This window comes from Diorhabda sublineata, chromosome 3 (genome assembly GCF_026230105.1).
Source record: "Diorhabda sublineata isolate icDioSubl1.1 chromosome 3, icDioSubl1.1, whole genome shotgun sequence".
NCBI classification, from domain to species: Eukaryota; Metazoa; Arthropoda; class Insecta; order Coleoptera; family Chrysomelidae; genus Diorhabda; species Diorhabda sublineata.
This window is the reverse complement of record NC_079476.1, coordinates 31,791,208-31,804,568: the sequence shown is the minus strand read 5'-3', so window position 1 is coordinate 31,804,568 and position 13,361 is coordinate 31,791,208. Positions and strand designations below refer to the sequence as shown.

Below are 13,361 nucleotides of genomic sequence, written 5' to 3'. Positions count from 1 at the left end.
CCAGTTGTTTGTTTTTTGAGGTTAAGTTTATTTGGGCCGTCTTTTGATTTAATATGGATACAAAAATAAACGATGAATTTCTTCTCCAGGAACACTACATCAGATTATTTGAAATCAAAATGCGAAATTTGACAATTCGACCTTGTGAAAATTTGTCATACAAGGCACGAAATGCAAATTTTTGAAGCCTCTGTGGACTGTCAGCACGATATTTAGCCTTAAGTTGAATTATAAATGCCAACAATTTGTTTCCCGTATGCTAAGCATGTATGCTGTTTCTCCACTTCACCCGCAAATGGTATTTGAAATGTAACCTCCTTCAGTAAAGTACACTTCAATAACACTGGTAACGGTGTATTTTTTTCTATAATCCGAGCAAATGAAACGTAACTTCAAAATACTGTTCTGTGCTTTTGACATTTGTGTGACTTGTGTCAAAGTTTTATTTGTTTTGTGTTAGCTTAGCTCTTCTCTAAACGTCAAAGCTTGAATAAGGTATGTTAAGATGAGAAATTCTACGAGAAATTGAATATTTAAACATCCTTTAAGTTTTAAACTTAAAATGTTTGTTATTAAATCAAATTATTTCTTTGTCTTCTATTATGTAGTTGTACATTAGTATTTTTTACATATATTTGGTCTGTTTATAAAAACTAAATTGTGGATATTCACAATGTACAATATATTGTAAATAATTAACAATTCAGTAAGTATATTAAAAAATTTCAATGTATTCAATTTCAGCTCGAAATGGCAAAACAAAAAGGCGAGAAAAAAGGCAAATCCGCTATTAATGAAGTAGTCACTAGAGAATATACAGTAAATCTTCATAAAAGATTACATGGTATTGGATTTAAAAAGCGTGCACCTCGTGCAATTAAAGCAATTCGCCAATTTGCTGAAAAACAAATGTGCACACCCGATGTACGAATTGATACAAGACTTAACAAACAATTGTGGTCCAAAGGAATAAGGTCAGTAGAACATTTATTTACTGTAGAAAAGATGTGAACATTTAATTTTGTTTGTTTTACATCCCTATTTGGTTTATAAATATGAAATTATTAAATTAGTCTTGTAGAGAAAGTTTTTATTAAGTGTACACTCTATGTAGTGTTCATTGAAGAAACAAATAAATATATTCAATTTTTGTGCAACTGATATTAAAAGTGACACTTTTAATAACAGCCAACAATGTTTAAAGTGATTGTTTACATGGAAGCGCCTTAAAAATATTTTTAACAGTGTTGAAAATATTTATGAAGTCTGATAGAATTATAATAATTTTAGGAATTCCAAATTTTCATTGTCAATATTGTCATAACAATCATTGCTTATGCAAATTAATATTAATCATACAACTAGAACACTTGTTAACATTAATGCCTTGCTACATTAGGGAGCTTCACAACACATTACTTTTCCAGTACCATCATAACTAGTAGAAACGTGAATGAGAATATTGGATGATGAAGTTCCAAAATTGAGTTTTTAGAGGTTGGGAGAATGTTTTTTGCAATGGCATAGCATATCTGTAAGCAATGGAATGATCAACTTAGTCCTCAGCTACTGTTGTAGGTTTTGCATCCACCATGTTCCTCTGTCTTCATAATATTTGCTCCTGATTCTGCTAGTAAAGTATCTTTGGTTCTGGTAGTTTGAGAAATTTGGCAACAATAGAGGGCATTTTCACAAATGTGTTTACACCAACTAGATTGGCAGTGCATTTTTTATGTATGTATTTCAGGAAAAAATGATGGTTGATAACAGTAGGGTTCAGTGCAATGTAGAATGACTTACTTTCGTTTTTGTGTTTGGAAGTTGTTTGATTTATTTCTTATTTCGATATCTTCTACTAATAAATTACACTATTCTTCATGCCAACAGGCTCCAAATAATCCAAAAATAGTTGCAACCTCAACCATCAAGTATTTCTCATCAGGTTTTTGTTTTTTGAGAAGATATCCCCCATTTCTCAGTTTTAAATATGCCTTGAAATATTTACTAACATCAACTCAATTTTTATCAAGGGCTCTTAAGTTGATCTCCATATTTTTGATTTTTCTTGTATGTTAAGAAAACAGGTTTACTGAAGTTCCCTTCTACATTTATCAATCTACACTAGACCAGGAAATTGCTATATATGTAATATCATATTGCTGAGCTGATTTTTTAATTAGGAATTCAAAAGTTGCTCTCTTTGCAGGCTTTTTAATATCCACGGGAACAACAAAAATCAATACCTTTATTATTTATTCCATTATCAACAAACATTTGAGTAGACACAAACGAAAGACAAAAATTGGATAAGAAGGCAATTTAAATGATAGGTTCTTTCTTATTTGTAAACAAGCATTTGTTAGTAACCATTGCTTTGGCAACAGTCACAAAAACTGGGTGATAATTTGAATATTAGAATGCATTTTGAAGTTTAGTGTCATTCTAAAATCACTTATTATCAAAATATGGCAGTTATACAAAAAACATTTTGACATGATTTTATTTTGTTTGATCGCTTGTAATACCCACATCATAAATAAGTATTTTGTAATTTTAAAGCCAATTTTAATGAACTCAATTGTCTAATCTGCCAAGAGATTTGAGATCTTATTTGAAAAAATATCTTCTATATACTTATTACCTACTTATTTTTTTAAATGTCTACATTATATCCTTTATGCAATTTGGTGCTTAAAGTTGAATTACCCTGTTTGTTCTAAATGAAAAACTTGAGCAATTTTTTATGAGTTTGGAAAGAACAAAATTGATCTACAATAAATGTAACAAGATGAAACTTTTATTATACACCTATAATGAAGACACCTATAATGGAATGACTTTAATTAAATTTAGCCCAATTCAAATATATGTAGAGAGATAAATTTAATATCCTTATCCCCTTATTCTGTTATAGAAATGTTCCTTTCCGTATTAGAGTTCGTCTTTCAAGAAGGAGGAATGACGATGAAGATTCTGCCAATAAATTGTACACACTCGTCACATACGTTCCTGTAGCTACATTCAAGGGATTACAAACTGAAAATGTTGATGTCAGTCAAGATAATTAAAAACTTGGTTTTTTAACATAGTTTTCATTTTTCCTTGAATACATTTGTGTCCATGAATATGTAGCTCCAACTTTCTATTTCTAAGTTCATCATTAAAAAACATGAATAAAGGTTATGTAGTAAGATTTTTTCTGCAGACATCAATGAATTGGTGGTTTATATTAGGTCATTTAATACAAAGGGATTAAATGTCAAATACCTCACTATTTTTTTAAGGTTATTATTATAATATCTACATATAAGCAAAAGAAACTTGAATATGAAAATAATATTTTTTTCTTTTCTTGTTTTCTCCAGTTACAAAGAAGTTGTTTTTTGCACACAATTATGATTTATATTCAGTCAGTACTGCTGGCTAGAATTAAATTTGCTTTAGTTTGATTTACAACATGACAGTATTTTCAGTATTTAAACTTATGACTTACCAAACTCAACTGAGTTGGAATTTTGTTGGCGATATTCATACTGAATACATTATTTATACCACCACTCACAATTCGGTCTATGAAAACGACAACTTAGTTATTGAAACCCGCGTCAGGCAGTGTAATTGTGAGTGGTGGTGTAAACTTCACTGACCCTGAGTTATAAGTATTTAAAAAATCATTTTAAATATTTGAAGACTCGCTTATATCTAAGAAAAGGTTGTACTCACCTGGTTACTCTAAACAGTAATGGGAAAGTTACAAAAAAGTTCAATAACGAAGTGATAAAAGCTTTGAGAGTGAGAAGCAAGTTAATCCATAGAAATGTTTGTGCAGTTGACATAAAAATTTCAGATCAAATAATTGAAAAGTTTTAGATCCTTACAATATTAGCCGAGGAGGAGTTGGACAATAAAACAATTTAGTTTGGTGTTGGGAAGCCTAAAAAATGCTAAATATCCAGTAAACATAAAGAGAATAATTTCACGACTAATCAAAACCCAGAAAAACTGTAGTAGATAGTCATAAGTTTTTTAACTTGCAGCAGCAGCAAGGAGCTTAACTTTAAGACTTCGATCGAGCTAATAAAGAAACTAGTTCGATCAGTTGAGAAATCATCAATCATGTATAGGTATAGGCTTACTTAGGGTGCATTCCTCTAAGCACTCACGACCACGATAATATTTCCCGTTGCACTTAGTTCAGAGCGTTGAGATTAATATTAACGAATGGCAAAACAGACAAAATAAAACGAAAGCCTTAAGAGATTGTGCTACTATTTGTGTCTGAATTTTTTGGTGGAATGTTTAACTGATTTACATTAAAGTAAAATCAAAATATCTTCTGCGGCGATAGTCAAATATTTGGCTGTACGTCACAAGAAAGCTTCATAAGTACTTATAATATCCCACACCGCATCAAATAATGAGAGATACTCATTAGGGTGACCGTTATTTCCCAAATTGGATTTTATTCTGCAAACTCTCCACAAATTTTTAGATTATGACCTAAAAAACAATCAATACATTTCCCATTTAAATAACATGAGATTTTTGCAATTAATTTTTTTCCACTGAAACAAATGTAGTTAAAAATACTTCAACAGCTACTTCTTAATTTAAATTTAAGTCTACAAAAAAGCTCTGAATGCGTTTTTCGATAAAATTTACCGTTTAAAAGTTATCCAGCGGTAAAGTTGTATTCATACTTAAATTCATCATCAAATTTACTTCCTATATAAATTTGAGTGTTTACATAATTTTTCTTTTTTAAAATTCGTGAATTTAAGGCGATTAAACGAAAAGCTAAACGCAATCACGATTTAAATTTATTCGTTTTGTAATCAATGTCATCTGTGAACAACCTGAGAGAGCTTCATTTCATTTTAACATTGTATAAAGAATACAATGATTTTAATCTATATCTCCATGTGAAGTGTTTATTTAGTAAACTTTATTATTGTTAACTCATTCATCAAAGATTATGTTTAATGTTATTTAAAAAAAATGAATACTTCCGAGCTTGAGGAATCCAATGTTTCTTTTGGGAGGACCAACCGAACAACCAGTGGCAATAAATTACCAACTAACAAACAAGTACTACAATTGTTTTTTCATCAACCAAGAGAAGCAAAAAAAACACATCCAGCAATTTATCAATTTGTTGTAAAAAAGTTACTAAATTCTGGTATAGAGGTTTAATTGAAATAAAAATTGTTTCAAGATGTGCAAAAAAGGTCGAAAAACTGTATAGACGGAGAGGTTATAGACTCAAATGACATGAAGTTCTCTCAGGCTGCGCACAGATGCCGTTAGATTACAAAACGAATAAATTTAAAACGGGATTGCGGTTAGCTTTTAGTTTAATTGTCATAAATTCACATTATAAAAGAAAATTATGTAAGCATTCAAATTTATGTAGAAGTACGTAAACATACGGCTTATTGTAGCTACTGAAAATTCTATTGCAAACAAAAAGTGATATTAAATAAAAAATAGGTATGACTTTTTTACCTTAATATCAATGAATTTTTTGCCTCGAAAAATTATTACTCAGTAAAGCAAGGTTTACACTATGTAGCACAGCTACATGTAATATATATAAGCTATATAGCTATGTTACAAGTTCAAAAAGTGACACTGGAGATTTGCTATATAGCTGCGGCGAAAGCAGCAGCTGCTGCAAGAACTACCTTCTTCGACATCTGGCTGGGAACTGAATACTCCGGCTTCTCCCAAGCTAAATGTGGCTCTGCTACACGGAATGGCATAAATTTACTTATAGCAGAGCTATATGTAACTGACACTATATAGCTCTCCAGCTATATAGTGTCAGTAGAAGGATACTTTCATAAAAAAAAACAAAATGTGTATAGTTTGAATATAAGTTTTATTTTCACTTAAAAATATAAAGTGCAGTGCCACAGTAAACAAAACTATATCTAACAATTAACATATACATAAAAATATTTAATAGAATAATAGCAGTTACATTTTAACAGTACTTTCAATTCTGCAAAAAGGATTTTCCAGTGTAAAAACTTTTGTAATAAATATTTTGATTTGTTGAAAAACAAATTGGATACATTGTAAAAGGAACGGGTATAGGTACTGATAATTTCTAATGGAAATCTATGTTTATAAACAAATTATATTACAATTACAGAAAAGCAAAGCAACTTATTCTGAACATGTTAGAACTGAACATATATAACATTAGTTTAGAGTATGTGCTGCTTAATATAAATGAGCGTTTTCTATGACGAGTATAAAACTAATAGACCCGATATTAAAAACCACCCGTATTCATTTCATTCTACCCTCCAGAATTTGCTTTGGCTGTTAATTATTATAATCACAGTGGCTAATTGCTTTATTCTTATGCCAAACTCGATTATGACTGTTTTTCAAAGGAACAAACAACTACTGTGTATATAACCAGAAACTTAGGACTGAATACACAGTTTACACTACCACTACACCAATCGTCATAATTATACAGTCTGATATGTGTTTCTATAACCAAGTTATCGTTTTCAGAGACTGAAAGTGGAGTGAGTGAGTTTACCTTCAGTCTCTGAAGACGATAACTTGGTTATCGAAACGAGCGTCAGCCATTGTGAGTGTTGGTGTAGTGGCAACAGTAAACAGTGTGTTCAGTATGAATATCACCAACGGTTCCAGAAATTCCAACTTAGAAACTTTGAAGAAGGAGATTAAAATCTGGTTTAATGAGTGTAATTTTCAAAAACATACAGAGGTGAGTATGAGAGTTAGTTTTCAAAAACATACAGATGTGAGTATGAGAGTAATCTTCAAAAACAGAGTGAGTTTATCATTTTAAATTTTTGGTTATAGAAAAACTTTAGTCCGATAGTTAGATTGAAAATTTCAAATTTTTGCCAACAGTTCAGTAGACTTTATTGCTTTAAATAGAATATTTGTGTACACATCAGAATTATTTTTTTTTATATATTCTCATTTACTCAATTTGATTTTATAGAATTTTATAATAATTTCTGCTCATGTAATATAAATGTTTATAATTTAGATAAATAATTATTATCAGTGTACTTGTGTATATATAAAACATGTATAACTTTTGTTTAACTCGGTTTTATTATAAATAAAATACATTTTGAGGTAGTTTGTTAGCACTTGGATTATTTTTGTATATAATATATATTTAATCCAATTATTGACTTGGTAACCATGATGTAATTTATTTAAAAATTAAAATATGAAGATTTTGTGAAAAATTTGAGAGATTTTAATCAAAACGTTTCACATATTTCAAACATTATTAATGGGAAATGGTATTTTAACCAAAGTTATAATATAATAATAAATATAATTAGACGCTAAGTATTTTTATTCCATAAATATAATTTTTTGAGGTTACTAATATTTCAACATGTTTTTTGATTGAAACTAATATTAACTGATTCGAAAAATTGAAATAATTGCTATGCAACAAGAGAGATGTATGCGGTCAGTTTATTTCGAAAATCTCGCAAATTTTTCTACAATAGGATGGCATAATGGCATTAGTAGAAAGTGCGGATCTTGAGATCATTTTCAGTAGTTTTCTGTATAGATAGTATAGATATAGATAGAAGAACCTAAGATAACTAATCTTGCACAAACAGTGACAATATTGACAAATGTTGTACAATATCAATGCCACTAATAAGAAAAATAACTACAAATTCCGACTTGCTACTGAAATTGTTGTACAACAAAACGCCATAAACCATTAATAACTCAGTCTTAAATAAAATGGCATTCAAAAATATCAACACAACTGGTGTATTATATTTTCTAGAACTCAAATATTTTAGAATAAAGAGAAATAAATAAAAACTAATGGAATGTTTAGTAGTTTAAAGGCACGTTTTATAAAATTGATTTTTAGTATGTAACTGTGTGTTTTAGTTATATCAAAAACCATTACATTTGACTGATTTGATTGTGGAAAACTATCAATGCAAATATAGTTTTAATAATTTGATTCAACATTCCTGCAAAATGATAATTTTGGATTAGAAAATTATGTTCTTGAAATAAATATTTAATTCTCTATATATATAAAGTAGTTTTTACCAGTACCCTTAAGAAAAAATATTAACTGTTATCATGCAATTCTGATATATTTAATCTAGTCGAACTTATTCCCAGTAACAATAGTTTTTATTTGATAATTTAAAAACTACTACTTCTTAACATTATTATAAATAATGTATATTGCTGTAGTGGACATATGAAAGAATCCATACTTTAAAAACCAGTATACCACTAAATACATATTAGTTAATTTCGTTTTTTATAAAATGAGTTTGAGGATTCTTTTTTATATTCTATTTTTTTAATATACAGATTTCTTTTATACCCTAAAAGTTGTGTTGTATGGAATTAAATGAAAATTATAATGTGAATAAAATTAGGTATTCAATATCATGATTTTTGACAAATATATATTAGTTGAAAGGTATACATTCAGCGGCCTACCATATTTAAAATAAGCCATCAATTTTTCAGTTTTCAAATAAATTTAGACAATAATATAACCCCCTTCGCAAAGCTTTGATATATTAGCTTAAAATTGCATTCCTAACAGGATGAGATTGAATTATCTTTATTCCTTCAAATTCTTTAAATTTTGTTTTAAGCTATTCTTGACCTTAACCACTATCTAAATTTTAAATTGTTAGGATTTTGTAAAAATATTTTTTATAGCATGTAAATGACCATTTTAAGAAATTTGACAGATTGTTGTTCATATATGATAATTTTTAATAACACAAAACTAACTTCAGATTTACTGAATGTATGCATATATAAAATAATGAGACATTAATTTCAGAACAAAACAAAAACAAAATTGATTTTTCCCCGCCGTTTAATGAAAGAGATAATCTATAGAATTAATATTGATTTTGAGTTAATGAACACTGATTTATTTTCACGGTATGTAGGAATGCAATATTGCTATAAATTAATGTGGTGTAGAATTCCTTATATTTAAATATTTTTAAAAGAGAAACATTATTATGCTTAGAAACAACATAAAATCCATAAAATTTGATAAAACATAAAAAAAATACATGATATCATAGTTTGTAATGATTTTTACGATATAAAAATCAGTCTTATTATTCAAATAATGAAATAGATAGATTGATATTCGATGTGAAATTATTATTACTATTCTAAAAGCTATCTTGAATGATTGCGCTTTTATTAATATGTAATTGCCTGTATTTAAGAAAAAAATATGATAACAGAAGAATTAGTACATGATATTGTAATTGTTACAAGTAAATTCTTTAATTACTTTTATTGTAACAAAACAATTTTATTCTCGCCATCACTGTTAAAAGCTGAATATAATCTGTATTAATGGTTGCATATAAGTAGTTCTGTCAGATAATCTATAATACCGATGTTTTAATAGTAACTTTAAGTTTTGAATGTTCGTTCAGTTCGTTGTCAAGTGACAAGAGGAAAATAACTTTTGCACGTTGTTTATTAAAAGTATTTTCCCTGTTAAATAAGTTTTTTTCGACGAAAATCCCACCAAATTAGCAGAAGTTCACTGAACTGAACGAACATTCAAAACTAATTGTACGCAACCATTAATACACGTTATGATATTTTGCTTTTAACAGTGGTGGCGAGAATAAAATTGTTCTGTTACAATATCATTTTAAATTCGGGTTTAGTTACAAGTGATAATAACATATTGCCGTGTGCGGCTTGATATTACAATATAGCAACTAGTTATATAAAAAACAATAAAAATGTGTGTATATAACTGACTGGTGAAAAAACTCGTGTAATAATCAGTCTAGAAAATCACAGCTATGGCTAAAAATGGCCACTTTGTACAATAACTATGGCAATGTGCTAAGTAAAAGTATCTGTCAATACTGTAATGCGATCAAATATTCAAACAGTTATATAAAAAAAGAATAAAATCACATCTTGTTATTTAAAATGAAACTTAGGAAAATTTCCATACATCAATGGTCGTTACCTTCCGTTATTATCACAAATCTAATTTGAGTAAAATGCAGGGTAGGTAGTATAAGATTGAAGAAAAATTCGGTTGTGTACAGGTTGTCTATAACCTATGTAATGTGCCAATTTCAATAAGAAACAAGAAAAAGCCAAAAAAAAAAATAAAACTGACAATATTACAGCAAAGCAAAGGTATCAACATTATCAATTGATTCTTTGCAACAATACTTTCTATTTATTATTAAACGTTATTGAATAATATTTTTTTACATAAACTGATAGGTTTTAGAATGTAACTAATCAGAAGATAACACAATTTTAAATTATTAACTATTTTATGTAAATCTGCTTGGAATACTTGATCATCATCACAATACTTCCTAACAATTTGAAAACTACGAAAGTGCAACAACACACTCTTGACGGTACAATAGTAAACTCGAAAAATTATTTAAAAGGTCCATGGTGCTAAAAATTGAGCCAACATATTATATATTTTACAATCTTACATACAAGTAGCTGAAATATAAATTTTCAAAAAAAACCCAAAACCACTAACTTTATTACATTGTAAATCACATATTTCTAACAATTGTTGATGACTCATTTTATTAAAAAAATATTTTTGATATATCTGGTAGAAGGATTATATCTCACAACTATCAATCACTAACCTGTGTGGTTTTGACATAAATATCAGAAAATAACGTCGGTTAACTATATATATTTGGTAAAGAAAAGGGAGTCGCATAAGTATAATAATAGTGTAATAGTATAACTGGGTATGGAATATCCTTAAATGCAATAGAAACGGAGGACATTAAAAATGCCCCCCCAAAAAATAGGAAAAATCAAATCTTATCAGATACAAGTTGCATTTCTTTTGCATGAAATCTCAGATAATTTGAGCTCATTGAATTCTACTTCCATTTAATTTTACTCAAATCAAATGAATTAAGATATTTACTTCCCCTCTTAGCATTGCAACACCAACTTTTGTTTTATGGAAACAACTTAGTTCAGTTTCAGGATTGAAAAATTGGAGGGTATAATTTTTTGTTTTTTGATTAATGCCTAGTGAGCCTGGTGAATGACATCGTGGTCAAGATTTGCGAATTTATTTTTATTTCACTTTTTTATTGACAAGTGCATTTTGGGTTAGAATACAATGAACAGAATGAATGTCTCAGTTTTTCATTCCATTTGACCCACCATATCAAAGTGAGATCAGGTGACCTGATATTATCAGCTAAATTTGGAAAAAATCAGGTCATTTGCAAAAAGAAAGCTATAACTGTCAAAGTGGAATTCAAGAAATTGAGTGAAAAGTAAATAAGTAGATGATACAACTAAAATTCAACCTAAAATATAACGAATGCAAAATGTATTGTAATAATTAAGTTCGTGATTCGAATTTATAATCTACGAAGCATTCAAGATGTGGGGCTATTAGAGAATTTTCAAGATCCGGTGGACTGCATATATTAGTAATGGAGAGGTACTTAGCTGAATAAGGATCGAGAATTCCTATACATTATAAAAACAAAAACACACCCCCTGATCATTCAGGGAAAGATTGAGGGCAGAAGATGTATAGGGCGCAAAAAGTTATAGTGGCTACGAAATATTAGAAATTGAACCGGACTGAGAATAGAACAACTATGCAAAGTAGCGACAGGTAGAGACCTATTCCACCTAATTGTCATGGAGAGCCCATGCTTGAAGACAAGCATGGACACTTTGTGAATTTTGGTCTGGTATTTATTATTAACCTCACTAGTTATGAGTGACTCTGCTTCTATTATACCATAAGATTGTGAAATATAATCCAATTTACCGAAAAAAATCGATTGATTCGATACGAGCCTGAAAACAAAATTCCACCACAGTATTTTTCATACTATTCAAAATTCATTAAAATTTAAAAACATACTTTTTGTATTTCTAAAAATAATTCAAAAGTTTACAATTATTATTCAATAACCTATATAAATTTTAATGAATTTTTTTTAAAACTAAATTCAGTACCTCTAAGATTTCGGCTTATTGCCCCTCAGCAAATATAATAATAAGAAATATTTACATTTTTTCTAAGATACAACATTGAGAGTTCTTTCCATATATTTCCATAAATAATAAAATTGACCATTTCTAATAAGACACTTGTTTAATGCTTTTATAATAGATAACTATCAATTTTTTTATGAATTAAATTTTAAAGAATATATAAAACGGATGTATTTGTATTTTCGAATCAATGTAATTCAATAAAACATATGTAATACCCATGGAAAATATTTTTATTTGAATAAAAACATGCATATAATTTGGCAAGATCTTTTTGAAAAAAACGTTATATTTGTTATTTAGAGGTAGATTACTCTTTTATTAGGAATATTGTACTAGTGGTAGTTAGTATAAATTATCACTGAGATCACTTTTAATTAAAATATATTTTTGTAACATGTATATTTCTATATTTTTGGTTACTTCATGAACACGGAATTGATAGGACTAGGTGAATCACTTCTTAATCTCGAAAATTAATTATTTACTCTATGAATCAGTTCATCGATATCCAGAAAAACATGTTTCCTAAATTATTGCACAAAAATTGAACTGTATTTATTGCAAGGTACAGCATCAAAGACATTAAGCTATTAAGTCTATATATTTATAAGATGTTATTAATGCACCAACACCAAAATTGAAGTAATTTCTTACATGTAATTTAGTTTAATATCATTTATTATATAAGATGTTCAGACCCTTTTCTGCTAAATGCAAACTACAGATACAGATGGTTTTATGTCAATCTAACCTAATTTATCTTTATCCAAAACTCCTAAAGTTTATTTATCGGAGAAAAATAGTAAACCGAAACAATGATCAGTGCATGATCATCACGTGAACATCCCGGGCGAAACGAGGAGCAATATCGTTATTGATCCATATCTGATGGAAAACACTTTGTTTCGAATTTATTTCCAGATTTATCAAAAAAATTTAACCACATTATTGGCCCTCCCCCATTGAACCCCGGTGTCAATTTATCATTGCATTGCATTTATAATACTGGTTGTTTGAGATGTGCATCTTCAAACCATCCTACCATTCATCATTTGTCCTCTGTCCAAAGTTAAGGTGTATGGACATTATATTACATGTAGTATCTGTATTTGGTACGTGAATTTATACACTATATTGTTAAGCAACAACTTAAAAGTGTGTTGATAGAATGGATCATTTTCTTTTTATGGAAAGCACTCTATAACATTATATGCTCGTGCACGTGACCATCTTTTATATAATTATTTTTAAATTGTCAGTCTCATAAAAAACTAGTTAAA

General features: G+C 28.7%; 1 protein-coding gene across 2 annotated transcripts; it reads left to right on the top strand.

Moving 5' to 3' along the window:
• The first annotated feature begins 412 nt into the window (after positions 1 to 412).
• On the top strand, positions 413 to 3,084 carry LOC130441247 (60S ribosomal protein L31). 2 transcript variants are annotated; one of them, XM_056774833.1, is made up of 3 exons: positions 413 to 495; positions 745 to 974; positions 2,915 to 3,084. In XM_056774833.1, the coding sequence occupies exons 2-3, from the start codon at positions 751 to 753 to the stop codon at positions 3,066 to 3,068; spliced, it is 378 nt and encodes a 125-aa protein (XP_056630811.1). In that variant the 5' UTR covers positions 413 to 495; positions 745 to 750; the 3' UTR covers positions 3,069 to 3,084. The 2 variants fall into 2 exon arrangements, with proteins under 2 accessions (XP_056630811.1, XP_056630812.1); XM_056774834.1 differs by having other exon boundaries at positions 479 to 687.
• The last annotated feature ends 10,277 nt before the right edge of the window (positions 3,085 to 13,361 follow it).

Excerpts from the sequence above, each read along its gene's own strand:
- LOC130441247 (XM_056774833.1), top strand. The coding sequence starts at position 751 with ATGGCAAAACAAAAAGGCGAGAAAAAAGGCAAATCCGCTATTAATGAA. Across the intron at positions 975-2,914 it reads TTGTGGTCCAAAGGAATAAG|AAATGTTCCTTTCCGTATTA; the intron begins GTCAGTAGAACA and ends ATTCTGTTATAG.